This window comes from Eleutherodactylus coqui, chromosome 11 (assembly GCF_035609145.1).
Source record: "Eleutherodactylus coqui strain aEleCoq1 chromosome 11, aEleCoq1.hap1, whole genome shotgun sequence".
Classification (NCBI taxonomy): domain Eukaryota; kingdom Metazoa; phylum Chordata; class Amphibia; order Anura; family Eleutherodactylidae; genus Eleutherodactylus; species Eleutherodactylus coqui.
In genome coordinates, this window is record NC_089847.1 from 84731301 (window position 1) to 84746278 (window position 14978).

The window sequence follows — 14978 nt, forward strand, 5'->3', positions numbered from 1 at the left end:
GCTGATATTGCCAGATCATTGTGCCTCGCACTTGGAAGCATTAGAATTAGAGATGAGAGAGCACGCTCGGATACAGCAGTTACTCGAGTGAGCATCGCTCTTCTCGAGTTGCTGTTTACTGGTCGGGGGTGTGGGTATGGGGGAGGGAGATCTCTCTCACTCCCCCCCCCCCACCCCCGCAGCACGCTCGGACCAGTGAGCAGTTACTGCTGTATCTGAGCGCTCACTCATCTCTAATTAGAATAGATCTTTAATTTGTCAAATGGACTCCAGATAACTGTTCCAAAAGGCGTTTCCTAGATGAGCACTATTCTACTACCACCACTAGTAATACTATTAGTCATACGTAATAGTAAAGATCTTACCTCAACCTGCGCATGTTTCGAGTCCAAAAATGGGCCGAGCTGAAAAGACATACAGAAAGCAGGTAAGGAATGGCATCCATATAGGTTTACACGTCTAATATAATTGCCAGTTCTTTGATCTCACCAGGATGCAGACATCTGGACCGTCTCTATTAATAACATCCACCAGATCCTTCAGGGCATCATAAGTGATGGTGTCCGATGTGGTGAACGGTCCGCAGGCTGCAATTATCATCTGCTGAGGGCAGTCTGCAAGAAAGGAAGATTACATAGGAGATTATTGTCATGGAGGGCGTAATATCTGGGACGCCTGCGCTAAAAAGTGTAACGACTGCCTAAAACTACTTGCAGACATTACAGTTACGTTAGAACGTTATTCCAATTTTTAGACAGTTTTCCATTATTTTTACTGTAAATTATTACGCTGAGGTACACAAGTGACAAATCCTGCTTGCTTTATAGGGAAAGCAATACCATATAGAAAGCACTGTATTGACAATGCATCTACAGGAGACAAACTAAAGGCCCATTTACACGGAACGATGATAGCTCAAACGACAGTTTGAGTGACCGCTTTGAGCGATCATTTTGCACAAACTATTAAGTAGCTACTCAGCTATTTAATAGCTTATTAGCGTGCAAATGAAGGGTTTAGCTGAATGCAGTTAATAGCTGGAGGGCTCTTAGCTGCTTTGTTCTCCAATGGGTTAAATAGCTGAAATAATGCTATCAGCACTAACCGTGGAGAACTCCTGATAAGACCGCACAATGATTTTTAGGCTGGCTTGAATTTAACAAATCAACTAGCAGTGCATGAAAAGTGGCCGCGCATTTACACGCAATGACTATTGCTCAAACGATTGCTTTTGAGCGATCAATCGCTTTGTGTAAGTGGGCCTTAATTGTCAGCTTTTGGACACAAGAAGAATGGAGCACCTTAAGCTTCCCCTGAGGTCCCCTCGTCTGGGAGGCAACACAAAGCAGCCCAGGATTAAAGGGCACTTGAATGGACAGGAGACAGTCAAATGTCACAGCATTACCATAGCACTGAATGCTGATGAGCACCAAAAGGTCCTAGCGAGACATTTAGTCACTTAAGGCCCATTTACATGGAACAAATGTCAGGCAAACGATGCCCGACACTTGTCCCCACACATACTATGCTGCATAAACGATGGGCGATGACCTGATCGCTCAGTGTAAATAGCAGCTGTTCAGTACTGAACAGCTGCTATGTTAAGGCAATTGAGAGGGTTGGGGGAGCGACAAGAGGGAAATCTCCTGCAGCCTCCCCGCTGTGAGCCAGCGATACTAGCTCCTGTGCCACAGTACGGAAGAAAGTATGTGCGGGGACGAGTGTCCGTCGGCGTCATCACAAAACCTATCTGTACAGGTAGCGCACTTCCAAGGAGGTAGCCTACAACAAGCTGAGTGTACGGTTACAAGGGAAGATGATCTCCGAAATAATGTCTGGAAACAGAAAATGCAGGTAATCGTCTTGTTAGGCCACTAACAGGGCACTAAGCAAGAAATCGCTCACTTGCCGGAGTAGTTTAATTTTTAAGGTACCTTTTACATAAGACAATTGTCAGGTGTATTAGTGCCCAATAGCCATCCCACAGTGCTAGTCGTTCAAAGAATGGAGGAGCAGTAGTCACGAATCATCCTGGCCCGCGATGAACCATTGCCTGTTTACACGGCCTGATAGTAGTTTAGTTTTTAAGTGAGCTAAAAGCCATGCAACTCCAACAAGTGAGTGATTTGTTGCTCAGCACACTTTCTGGAGCCACATGAACACAGAGCGATTATTGCCCAAATTCACTGGTTCCAGCGACAAATACACATACAGCGGTCCCCGGTGACACCTCTCAGCTCCAGGCTGCACATGCTGACAGCAAGTCTCCCAGGGGTGCAAGCCCTTCTGAGCACACACCCCATGTTTCCGTAAGGCGCACCCGGGACATCGCGGGGGAGTATTTTTAGCTCCCCTAATGGATCCGATCCACGAGGGGAGGTGAAACGTTAACGTTATTTAACTTTTTTTTTTAAACTTTTCCGTGATTGCCGTTATCCATTGGAAAACTACGATCACAGGCCCAGGGACCGATCACCGCAGTGCCCAGTGACATCTCCTGCCTCCCGGCTACCTTCACTAGCCTGGAAGCAGGAGATTTCAAATGTCCTGCGACCATATGGTCTTCTGCGCATGCGTTGCCTTATTTCCTTTGGCATGCATGCACAGAAAATGTCCGAAGGTCCTTTTTGGATCAAATTGTCGCAGGACATCGTGGAGGACGGGGGTGACTACTTTCTGCCCCCCCTCATAGAGGTGATCTGTGAGGGGGGCTGAAACTATAACTTTTTTTCACTTTATTGCGATCGGCACTATCCATTAGCCCCCCACGACAGCTCCGTGTTGTTGGCAACCTCCGGTAACAGACAGCATGGAGCTGTCACGTCCACAGCCCACGAGGCTTTAATCCTCAGGGAATGCATGTTTTTATATCCCTGAGGATTAAAGCCCACAAAGCCAGGACGTAAAAAGGCAATGGGTCCGTCACTAACGGGTTAAATGCCCAGAATACCTCCTTAAACAATCATAGTCATTAGACCCATCACTGCTGCATGATGTTTGCAACAGGTTCCCTTCAGGCCAGTCCAACGTGGTGGTGAATTGCCGACACAAATTGTGTCCCGTTCCATGCGGACTTTGCCACAGATTCCACGATATGCATTGCACATCTGCAGCATACTGATAGATTTCTACACAGATGGCATTTTGGAAACCCCATCCAAACGCATGGCAATATAAAACGGTCCTGGATTTGCAGAGTGCAATCCACAACACTTCTCTCCCATCTGGACTCGGCCTTAACGCCGGTTCACAAACCGTTCTGCATTCACCATATGAGCAGAAAGCAATTTAACTAAACGTTAGGTTGTTTTTTTCATTCTTATCTCTAGTGTCAATAAATGTTGCTGATTAGTTATTTTTCTAGTGCCAGATTTAATCACAGGCAGTTTAGATTGGCCCATTGTATGGTATCTGTCTTTTCTAAATGTCATCTATGAACAATAGGTCTCACCACCGAATTAACTCATCTAACCTCATGTAATAGTTTACACTTTGTCCCATTTCTGACACCCATAGGGTGCTGCGCTGTCCTTGCTGTCCAGGGATTGTTACAAGGGGTGGGGAGGGCTTCTGTAAAAGATTAGACTAGAGCTCCTTTGTTATACTTCCATGTAAAAACTACCACTTTCGTCCTTTTTTAATGTTCTGTGGAAGACCTGCAGTCTATTATCATCCTTGGCTCCAGTGTCAATAAGTCCATATCTACAAGTGGGCCAACAGTCGGGTGAACGACTGGATGAGTGCTGATATCACCGCTAAAGGTAATCCGCGCTCAGAGCGTTTACACCAACAGACTTCACCGCTGGACCGCGGGCTTCTCGCTCAGTGCTTCACCTACTAAGTAATGCGCTGAGCGTTATGGAACGAGACGCCCACGATCCAGCGATGGTTTTTATGCCGACCGAAAGTCAGCGGTAACGAATCGTGAATAATTTGTCTGCATTAACAATGAAGGATTATTACTCAATTCAGTTCGTTTGAACCAATTTTGAGCGATAATCGTCCCGTGTAAATGGCCATAAGGGTCCTTTTATACAGCAAGATAAACTGGAAGGAGCGTGCAACCAGCGGTGAAGTAGTGATCGTGTAGGAGGTGCTTGGCATGCATTTACACTGAATAATTGGGTAGTTTTGATCATTTGCACATAAGCCCTCCATCCGATTACCAAGTTTCCCCGATAAGACCTAGCTACATTAGATTAAAAAAAAAAAAAAAAGCAATACTTACCAAGCTGGCAGCATCCCGCTAGTCTCCGGCGCTGCAGCAGGCTGCCGTGTCCTCCGCGCTGACAGCATTATCTTGCTGGTAACGGGGCTTTGAATACTCCGCCTCCAGCAAGCGAGTGCTGTGATTGGATCAAGAGCGCCACTGGCTTAGCCAATCAGAGCCGGCGCTAGATTATTCACAGCCATTTTGTGAATGACATCACTGAATGGCTGTGATTGGTTCATCGAGTGGCTCTCTTGATCCAATTACAGCACTCGCTTGCTGGAGGCGGAGTATTCAAATCCCCGTTACCAGGAAGAGAATGCTGTCAGCCCGAAGGACAAGGCAGCCTGCCGTAGCGCCAGAGACCATCGCGAGGGACTGGGACGCAGTTGGCTAGGTAAGTATAAGACACTCCCGAAAATAAGAGTGCCTCTTTTAGGGCAGAAATTAATATAAGACAATGTCTTATTTTTTGGAAAACACGGAATGTGCAACTGCTTTCCTGTGTAAACATGGCACCCTACAGGGCATGTTAGTGAGAGTCATTCACTGGTCTGATTCACCTGGTTTTTAGCGCAGTGTGTAAAAAAGGCAGTCATTCATTCATCTATGACCGACTGCCTTTACTCTGAATGGAGGTTGGGGCTAGAAAGGATCTCCAGTGCGCTCCACCTCTATTCAGTGAGCGATTATCACTCCTACGTACGAGCACAGGAGCGCTAATCATCCAGATGACAGTCGGGCAATTAAAGCGAAAGCTACAGACAAAACATTTAAAAAGGGACAACAGTTGGGGGACTTATTCTTCCTTCAAGTGGGTGACAAAAATACAGATTAAAATAAAAAAAATAAATAAATAAAAATACTCCAACCACCCAAAAAAAAACAAAACCAACCACCCACCACTAGGTGGCACATATACATACACTCCACCTGCCTTTGAGGCACCACAGAGATCTGCTGTTAACAAAACGCTGAATCTCTTGCTGCTCAGCAGGGACCTGAAAATGTTTAGAAACACCCGCTGATGACCAGCAATGTGAAATAAACGCTTCAATGGGGAGAGTATATCGGGCTTTTTCGCCCATTGAGGGTGTACAGTTTGGACACATTATACTAACCCCGTCCGTAGATCGAGACTTACCACATTATCCATTAGGCTTGGAACGACATGGGAAATAACAGAACTACAAATATACTTCAAACCACTCAAGTTGGTTCTTGAAGGGCTCGCCGATGAAGCGCTACCAGGTGTCTGACTCGCAGGCGCCAGCAGCGGGACAGACCACCGCAATTATCAGGAAAGTGCTTGTTGCCTGGAGCTGCCTCTATAACCCTCACATTCATCTATGCTTGTCATACCTGTTAGGACTTGGCCTATTAATGGGATGTATACCCTGGGGTACATTATTACCCACCCAGCAGAGACAGCCCTCTGCGATTGTTTGCCACTTGTATGCAGTTGCTAGTAGAGGACATTTCATTCATAAATCTCCCCCGTAATTACTACAAAGGTTAATAAGTCCTCCAGTTGGCCTCTTCTGTCACGTTACTAGAGATATATTACCCCTTAATACAAGGCGTCTTGTTATTCAGGACCGCTGACAGCACTTTCTACCGGCCACCCTATAAACGTGTTCATATATGCTCAGAATATACAGTAGGTGGCCGAAAGCTTGTTCAGTCAGCAGTTCTTCCTCCTTACCCCTCATACACATGCACTGTAACCAATTGGGGGGGGGGGGGGGGGGGCGAGACGTATAACCCGGTGGCAGATACCCGACAGCAGCTAATCTCCTGGGAGTACAGAAATCGGGTAGGTTGAAATCCAATATGGCCGCTCCTTCTTTCCTCACCAACATCTACCATCAGGGCAGAGCAGGGACTAGGGACACTCCTATACACATTAGATGGTTGATAGGTCCCATTGAAATAGTCAGGTTTGGCAGATGTTCATCTAATGTCTATAGGCACCCTACGGGCTAATGCCCACAGACAGATTTCTGCTGCGTGAAACGTGGCGTTATCCCGCAGCTATTAGGTTTTATTGAACTTAATAGCTCAATGTTCATGCTGTGGAATTCTATCGCAGAATTCCGCAGCGGGAAAGAAACTGCGGCATGCTCTAATTGCCGTGGAAAAACACACGGCCAGCTTCCATTGTAGTCAACGGAAGCCAGCCGTCACGCGATACTTCCACTGTGAGCACAGCAGGAATGTATCATGTGATTATGCGTCACCACCTGCTGCCAGCGCATCATGTGCTGTACTGCACATGCGTGCCAGCTCGCCAGACGTGGTGGATCCGAGAGGAGAGTATGGGGTCTTTGGGGGGGGGCGCCGTGTCGGACTCCGCTATGATATTCCGCTGGTGGAGTCAGATGCGGCCGTAGGCATGAGGCCTAAAAGAAGTCATCCTAGACTTAGATGACCCATCTAGATCATTCCATCAGAGTAGGCCGAACTCCCAGCATTCCCGCTAATCAGCTGTTTGAAGGGGTGGTGGCACTCTGTGGCATCTTCTTCAGCCCGTAAAGTCAGGTTCGTCGGTTCTGCAGCAGATTATCATTCAACTAAAGGGAAGTTTGCTGCAATGCCAGACACAGCCACAACGCAATATACAGCACTGCATCTAGTATATAATGAAGAGGCTGTAGCACCCCTTCCAAGAACAGCCGATCAGTAGGGGTGAGGGGTGTAAGACCCCTACAAATCCCAAATTGATAACTTACCCATAGGATAAGTTACAAATATCTAAAGGCCCTTTTACATGGAACGATTGTCGTTCATTTTCCCTCATTTAAACAATTTTTTTTTTATATTTGGTGTAAAAACAGCCAGCGATCAAACGGTAAATCATTCGCTACTTAGTGAATTTTATGCCTGCATAAGATAAACGAAAAGCGATCGCTCACAGTCACTGAACAAGTGAATGAGGATGACTGAACGATTTCTTGCATGAACGAGCCAAAGATGTGTCTCCTGTATAAACACGCTGCCTGAGCCAGCGCTGACATCGTTAGCCCGTTCAAACAATAAATCCTTTGCTCACTTTCCTTCATTTGAGCAAATGTTGAGTGACAAGCGTTACGTGTAAATGGGCCTTTAGTCCCAAATGAGCCCTTTAAGCCTTTGCCAGAAAACCCCCGCTGGTGGCTGGTCTCCCAGGAGAACAAAGGATTCGCTGATCTTCACACATATTAGTTTATTAGTACTAAAACGGACTTTTGACATTATTTTCTATGGCCAACTTTTCTATTTCCTGCTCCACGCCTGAGAATCTGTCTGTATTTGCACTTTAATACAAATTTGCATAATTAGCTTCTTTTGACTTCTAATTAGTCGTTTTACATTGCATGTTAAGAGTTAATCCCATTATTGTGTCCAGACAACAGTCATCTAAAATGACTGTGGGAACGCGGATGTCACCGGTAGGTTAACGCTTGTGCAGAGTGCTTAGACAGGCAGATCACCGTTGGATCGCAGGCTTCTCAAACACTCTTCACGTTCTATGTGAAGTGCAGCGCGGGGAGCGTTTACACGCAGCGAGAAGCCCCCGATCCAACAATGGTATTTAGGCAGACTGAACGAAAGCAGTAATGAATAGTCAAATGTTTTGCGTTACACTAAACGATCATCGATCATTTTCGTTCGAGCGAATTTGGAGCGATAATTGTCCCGTGTAAATGGCTTCCAGAAATGGAAAGACCCTAAATATGCAAATATGTGTTTGCTTAAAAACAAACCCAAAAAAAAAAAGATATAGATATATCTTCGTGTCACTTTATTAATATACGCATACACTCTTTACAACAGTTCTCTCAGGAGCCGCTGCCTTTCCCCTTTAAAATTTAGCAAGGTTCACGACACAAAAATAATTCCCCGACACGAAGGACGCAGATGACAGCGCTGTAAGCGGAGTCTCTGGGATTCCTGCTATGAAGCTGTAGGCACGCCGTGTGCAGTTGCATGGGGCTCCGCACAGGTTATTCTCCCCTAGATGCAATACAGGTTCCAACACAGCGCAATACGAAAAAAAAAACAAGAGTCCCTGCATGATGTAGGTAGAAATTATTCATGAAAGTGGAATAGTAGAGCTCCATAAACTTCTACGGTTGCCAAATAGCAGCACCTCACCAGTGACCCTCATAACCCTTCACAGCAATACTTTGCATCAGCATTTGTAGTCCACAGTCAGGAAGAGAGAACAAAGTAGAGGGTTCTGCACACGAGGCCGCTGCAGATTTTCTGCGGATTGTGGAAAAGCTGTGGATTTGCAGCAGATTTCATCCTTTACATTGCAAACGGTAAAATCCGCACTGCGGGTCCGTTCAGCTGAGAGACGATATAATCTCATGCACTTCACGGTTAAGGCCCTTTTTCACACACAACGATTATCGTTCTCCCGTGGGGTTTTGAAGGATAATCGTCCCGTGTAACTGCATGCTGAAACTGAACACGAATCGTCCAGTCGTTCACTTTTAAAAGCAGCTTAAAATCTGGCCACCACATCGTTCTGTACTGAGCGTCCACTGCTTACAGTGAATGATGAGAAGCGGAGGAGAGCGCCCCCTGCTGGCCGCTCTGTCAACAATCCTCGCTCCTGTGTAGAGGGAGCATCACAGCAAGGAGTGTTGAGCATAGTCTGCCAGACACCCGTTATGTGTAAAAGGGCCCTTAGGCTGGGTCCTCACAGGGCGGATTCTCAGCGGAAATCTCGCAGTTTGGCCGCAGCGAAAAACCGTGAGATTTCCGCCGGGAGAACCGCTGCTGCAAAACCCGCGGCGTCTTTGAAGCGGCCAAGCCGCTCGCTCTTCCACTGCGGCCGGCGCTCCCATAGAGGAGCGCACGGCCGCAGCGGAAAAAAAAAAATGACGACCTGCTGCGGTCGGCAAATCCACCGGCTTAGCCGTCCCATGTGGACGATATTTCTGAGAAATCTCGTCCACATGGCTGGCTAATCCCGGGATTAGTGGCCACATGCAGATTTGCCGCGGCGAAATTCCGCACGGAATTTCCACGGCAAATCCGCCCCGTGTGAACCCAGCCTTACAGTAAAATGTCGTGGATTCCCCATAAGCACCTCTTGCATGAGAGTGTTCACACCTGGTGGGGTCGTCTGCTAATATAAATATCTGCACCTCTTCTGTGTTTTAGATCCACTCTCAGTTTTGACTTACCAAAGCAAAGTACTGACCAAAATATGCAAGTGTGAAAGTGCCTAAGGATTCATTCACACGTGCAGATTTTGTACCTCCCTCCACCCCCATGACATAAAAATGCCTGTGGGACTACAGCCTGCTGAGCAGTAAGATACGGTATCACAGCTTATAGATATTTCTTCTTCAAGAAAGAGAACACTGGTCAAGAGGGAAAAGCTTTCCGATTTGGAAGGGGGGGGGGGGGGGACCCCGGTATTTCTTAATCATTTAATCATGGAAGAAACGAGAATGACATTGAAAATTTTGGGTTAGCTCTTGGCTCTGAGATGTCGCCCATTTGTGAGTGACAAACATGGAGAGCGATTCCATCAGCATATATCGAACATGGAAAGCTTCTCTGCTGGCAGACTACTGTTAGACTGTGACAAGAGACGCTGCAGAAAAGGAGTACAAGAGACTAGGGAAAAGAATCCGTTCACGTGATTAAGCACTTTGATATCTCAACCCAAAATTAGGGCGGTTTGAAATTTTTTCCCTTTCTCGACATGGTTAAGTGCACTTTTGTTGTCCAGTGTAATTATTTCTTCAGGTGGGTCATGTGATCCCATTCTGACCTCCTTATATTGACTTGGTTTTCAAAGAGTCAGTTGTTCAGTCAGCATAATTCCTGTATGATGGAGTCTACCACACCACCTCTAGAGGGCGACACAAGCCATCCTCACAGTTACTGCAGAGGATTAGGAGGTTCCGGTCACAGTTACGGCTCCTTCACACTGGCGATGGTGATATTGCAACTTTTTGTCTCACAATTTTTGAGCGTCAGCGCCTTTTTCTCACAAAAACACCGCTGCCACTTGTGATTTTCTCACGTTTTTTTCCTGCAATTTTGCCGCGAATGTTAAAAGGACTTTGTTAACGCATCGCACGAAAATAAGTAAGTTTGTGCTTTCTGATGCGATAAAAAGGAGGCTTCATAGGGAAACATGGGAGATAAAAAAAAAAAAGCGGAAAGATAGAACATGCAGCAATTTTTTTTTCTCGGAGATGGAACAAAATCCAAAAAACAACGGTGACGTTTCTAGGTTTTTCTGTTATGATTTTCCCGAGGCAGCATAAACTTCTCCCTTCATTCTGTGGGTCAAAAATGAAGGAGCCCTTAAAGGGGTTGTCCCGCGCCGAAACGGGGTTTTTTTTTTTTTCAACCCCCCCCCCCCGTTCGGCGCGAGACAACCCCGATGCAGGGACCTAAAGAAAAATCCACACAGCGCTTACCTGAATCCCCGCGCTCCGGTGACTTCATACTTACCGGCTGAAGATGGCCGCCGGCATCTTCTCCCTCCGTGGACCGCAGGGCTTCTGTGCGGTCCATTGCCGATTCCAGCCTCCTGATTGGCTGGAATCGGCACGTGACGGGGTGGAGCTACACGGAGCTACACCGAGCCCCATTGAGAAGAGCAGAAGACCCGGACTGCGCAAGCACGTCTAATTTGGCCATTAGACGGCGAAAATTAGATGGCAACCATGGAGACGAGGACACTAGCAACGGAGCAGGTAAGTGAAAAACTTTTTATAACTTCTGTATGGCTCATCATTAATGCACAATGTACATTACAAAGTGCATTAATATGGCCATACAGAAGTGTATAGACCCACTTGCTGCCGCGGGACAACCCCTTTAAGGACACAGCTGTTTTCTCACGACATTCCGAAATCCTCCAATCCCCTCTAATGTTGTTGTATGAAGGCTTGTTTTTTGCAGGACAAGTTTTAGTTTTCAAAAGGCACCATTTGGGGTACTTAAGAGTTAATTAGTAAAGGCCCATTTACACGGGACGAATGTTGGGCAAATGGCCGACACTCGTTCCTGCACATACTCGCTCCCGTGCTGCTGAACAGGAGCGAGTATTCCTGGCTCACAGCGGGCGGTTGCAGGAGATTTCACTCCTCACTCCGCCCCCCCCCCCCCCTCTCCATTCACTAAACCTAGTGGCCACTCAGTACTGAACGGCTGTCATTTACACTGAGCGATCAGTGTTTAGCTCAAACAGCAGCCGTTTAGTACTGAGCAGCAGCTATGTTAAGTAAATGAAGAGGGGCGGGGGGAGCGAGGAGAGAAATCTCCTCCTGCCGTCCCAGCCCCCTGCTGTGAGCCAACAATACTCGCTCTTGTGCAGCAGCACGAGAGCGAGTACACACAGGGATGAGTGTCGGGCATCGTTTGCCCAACATTCGTCCCGTGTAAATGGGCCTTAACCTTTATTAAATTTTTATGGGGAGAATGTAAAAAAAATATTTTTTTTTAAGTTTAAATTTTGCCCCATCCGCCGTGTGGTAGTCCGTACGATTAATATAAGGAAAAAATTACTATATGTAAGGACCTCTATAAGGGGTTAAAATGTCCAGGATTGGAGCACTGTAGTCATTTGCGTTAGCCTTCGCACTGCGCTGTAAATATACTGTGCAGGGCAGGAAGGGGGTTAAAGGTGCCAAGCTGGTTGATTAATCGCAGCTTAACGGTTCAATTACTAAAGAAACTAGAGTGATCAGACAGAATAAAAGTAGGAGACCGTACAGCAGAATACGATAAAGCAACATCTGATGTATTACTGGTCATCACTCCTTCAACATAAGTCTATGACACACCTTTGTCATGACAGCACTGGTATTTTCTTGGACATCCTGCCAATGATTAAAGAACACCTGATAACAGGGAACAATAGACTATATTCACTTGAACAGTGAATGGAAAATGCTCATAACAGGAACAGTCACACCATGTCACACTTTATGACCAGCCCTGCTAGAGTATGAATCAGTAAATGCGTCAGTAATCACCATTCTTCAGTCTGACCCCTCCAGTCCAGTCCAATCACAATCGCTGTCAGAGAATCGGACCGGAGTATCAGGAAACACCCTGGTGTGCGTCTGAATGCAGAGATCAGACGGCAAGCCTCATACTGTGTCTGATACAGATGTGACCAATTACAACCCATGTCTAGTGCTACAACAAATTTGAAGAACTTAAAACAGGAATTCAGTCTGCATTGTGGCCCTTTTACACGGGACAGTCGGCTAAACAACTGTACGATCGCTGACGTCACTGCTAGGGTCATTAGCGCTCGTACAGAGCCTTCAGACAGAAGGACATAGCGCTGGATTATGGGCTTCTCCCTCAGTGCTGACAGGGGAGCGTTCACACGGAATGAGAAACCAGCAATCGTTCAGTCAGCATAAAAACTGATAGGGAGCGATTCTTTTTGCATTTACTCTGCACGATCATCACTCAAAGGCGTTCTGAGTGATAATCGTTATACGTTAATGGCCCACAAGGCACTACTTGCTGCTTTGACTGGCCAGTGCTGTCCACATGCCAGTCAGAGCAGTGTTTAGTGCCTTAGACTACCAATGCACAGTGGGCATCAAGTAGGCACAGAGGTAGTGTAGCCACCTTTGTTTGTCCAAGACAGGAGAGTCGCTCGAAGATGGAAGAAGGAGGTTTTAATCAGTTCAGCCATATTATTCAACTGATGTGTAGGATCAGGAAGGCTTTTTGCCCCCCTTGTGGCAAAATGGTCTCTGGACTAGCAGATATGTGAAATGAAAGACTGTCCGGGCATGTCTCTTTTTTTCAACCTATGTACAAGGTGTGTTTACACAGTGTCTGCAGTAAACGTTTAACAAGCACATCAGGAAAGCTCCCAATGTACACATTAAACAGACATAGATCTCCTTTCACCCGAACACAGGCCAAAAAGTATATGCTTCCGGCCTCCATCAGGGAGGCATGCATTGGGGAAAAAAAACCCGAAAACATTAACTGACTAAAATAGTGTAGTAAACTATACAATTCCATCCAGAGGCATTCTATATAAAAAAAATCCCAACTTGGAGTCAATGGGTAAAGGGTGTCACCCCATGCATATTTCTACAGTGGCATCAATCGGAGATATATGCCACAAGATCATCCCGACGTATGCTGCAAACTCAATGTGAACAGGCCATCCATAACGATCTGCTCTGGTTTGTGCAGCTACACCACTATCAGACCAATTTCATCTAGTACAGTTCTTATGACCTACCTTCAGAATCAATGCTTGGTTGGTAGAAAGGAAGTGGGATTCCCTAAAGAACAAGGAGATTAAAAAGTGTCAGTTATAAACTTACATAAAAGCTATGAAAAAGATATAAAAGAGAAATACATATCTTTTTATCATCGTTTTAAAGCTTAGTCGATTTCAGTGCACTGCACATACAAAGAGGATCTAAGAGGGAGCCTGTCCGCTGCCTCATGATGCCCTCATGTATGTGTGCATTTTATTACAAAGGGGGTTTTTATACAACTTTTCTGGGGAAAAAAAAACAAAAATGGAGCCAAAGCCGGTAACTGATCCAGCAGGAAGGAGAAGCATAAAAGGTTCAAACGAGCGAAAGTGAATGAGAATCATAAGGCCTAAAAGTGAACTATGAAGAATAATTGTTCAGGTTTCACTCATTGTCTATAGTATGCAGCATAAAAATCCTCGTTGGCTCGTTCACTTAATTGCTCAATTTAAACAGCGCTTGTGTGTGTCAGACTACCCTTCTTAAAGGGGTTGTCCCGCGCCGAACGGGGGGGCTATTGAAAAAAAAAACAACCCGTTTCGGCGCGGGACAACCCGATGCATGTGTTGAAAAAAAAAAACGGATAGTACTTACCCGAATCCCCGCGCTCCGGTGACTTCTTACCTACCTTGCGAAGATGGCCGCCGGGATCTTCACCCTCGGTGGACCGCAGGTCTTCTGTGCGGTCCATTGCCGATTCCAGCCTCCTGATTGGCTGGAATCGGCACACGTGACAGGGCGGAGCTACGAGGAGCAGGTCTCCAGCACGAGCAGCCCAATTCAACACGGAGAAGACCGGACTGCGCAAGCACGTCTAATCGGGCGATTAGACGCTGAAAATTAGACGGCACCATGGAGACGGGGACGCCAGCAACGGAACAGGTAAGTGAATAACTTCTGTATGGCTCATAATTAATGCACAATGTACATTACAAAGTGCATTAATATGGCCATACAGAAGTGTATACCCCAACTTTGTTTCGCGGGACAACCCCTTTAATCCTAGTAAAATGGCCAGCTCTGGTGGAAGACCCCAACAAATTTATCATATGTAAAGTCCCCTCGTTGTCAGATTTCTCCCCATACACAACAGGAAGACAACAGAATTGGATAGGATCATCTTCTTTAGGCCCTTTTACACGCAACGATTATTGCTCGAAATGTGTCCAAATGGCTAAAAATGAGCGATAATAGTGACATGTAAACGCGGGGATCGTGCATTTTTCATTTGAACAATGCATTTTAGTTCAACTTAAAATCCATCAGTCAGCTGCTGAAAGAATGGGCAAATATATTCCATTTGAATGCATTTCACTCATCTTTCAAAATGTGAGGATTGCATGATGCTCTCCCAGTGGCCTGTGTACACTAACCAGGAGAAGAACAATACAATCTGCTGGCACCCTGGGGGACAACAAATGAATGTGCTGGCAGCTGTTTGCACAGCTGGGAGTGTGTTTAAACACATGCTGGGCTTTGCAAACAACTTCTGAGGTCCTTTTACA

The 14978-nt window shown here is 46.2% G+C and overlaps 1 protein-coding gene across 2 annotated transcripts in view; it reads right to left on the reverse strand.

Annotated features, from left to right (window-relative positions):
• POLA2 (DNA polymerase alpha 2, accessory subunit) overlaps window positions 1-14978 on the reverse strand; it is a 36471-nt gene that overhangs the window by 6601 nt on the left and 14892 nt on the right. For both annotated transcript variants that reach the window (XM_066582882.1, XM_066582881.1), the window contains exons 11-13: window positions 13452-13494; window positions 490-614; window positions 366-404 (exon numbers count right to left, since the gene is read on the reverse strand). In XM_066582882.1, coding sequence (XP_066438979.1) covers window positions 366-404; window positions 490-614; window positions 13452-13494 — 207 coding nt within the window. The remainder of the gene's footprint in view (window positions 1-365; window positions 405-489; window positions 615-13451; window positions 13495-14978) is intronic.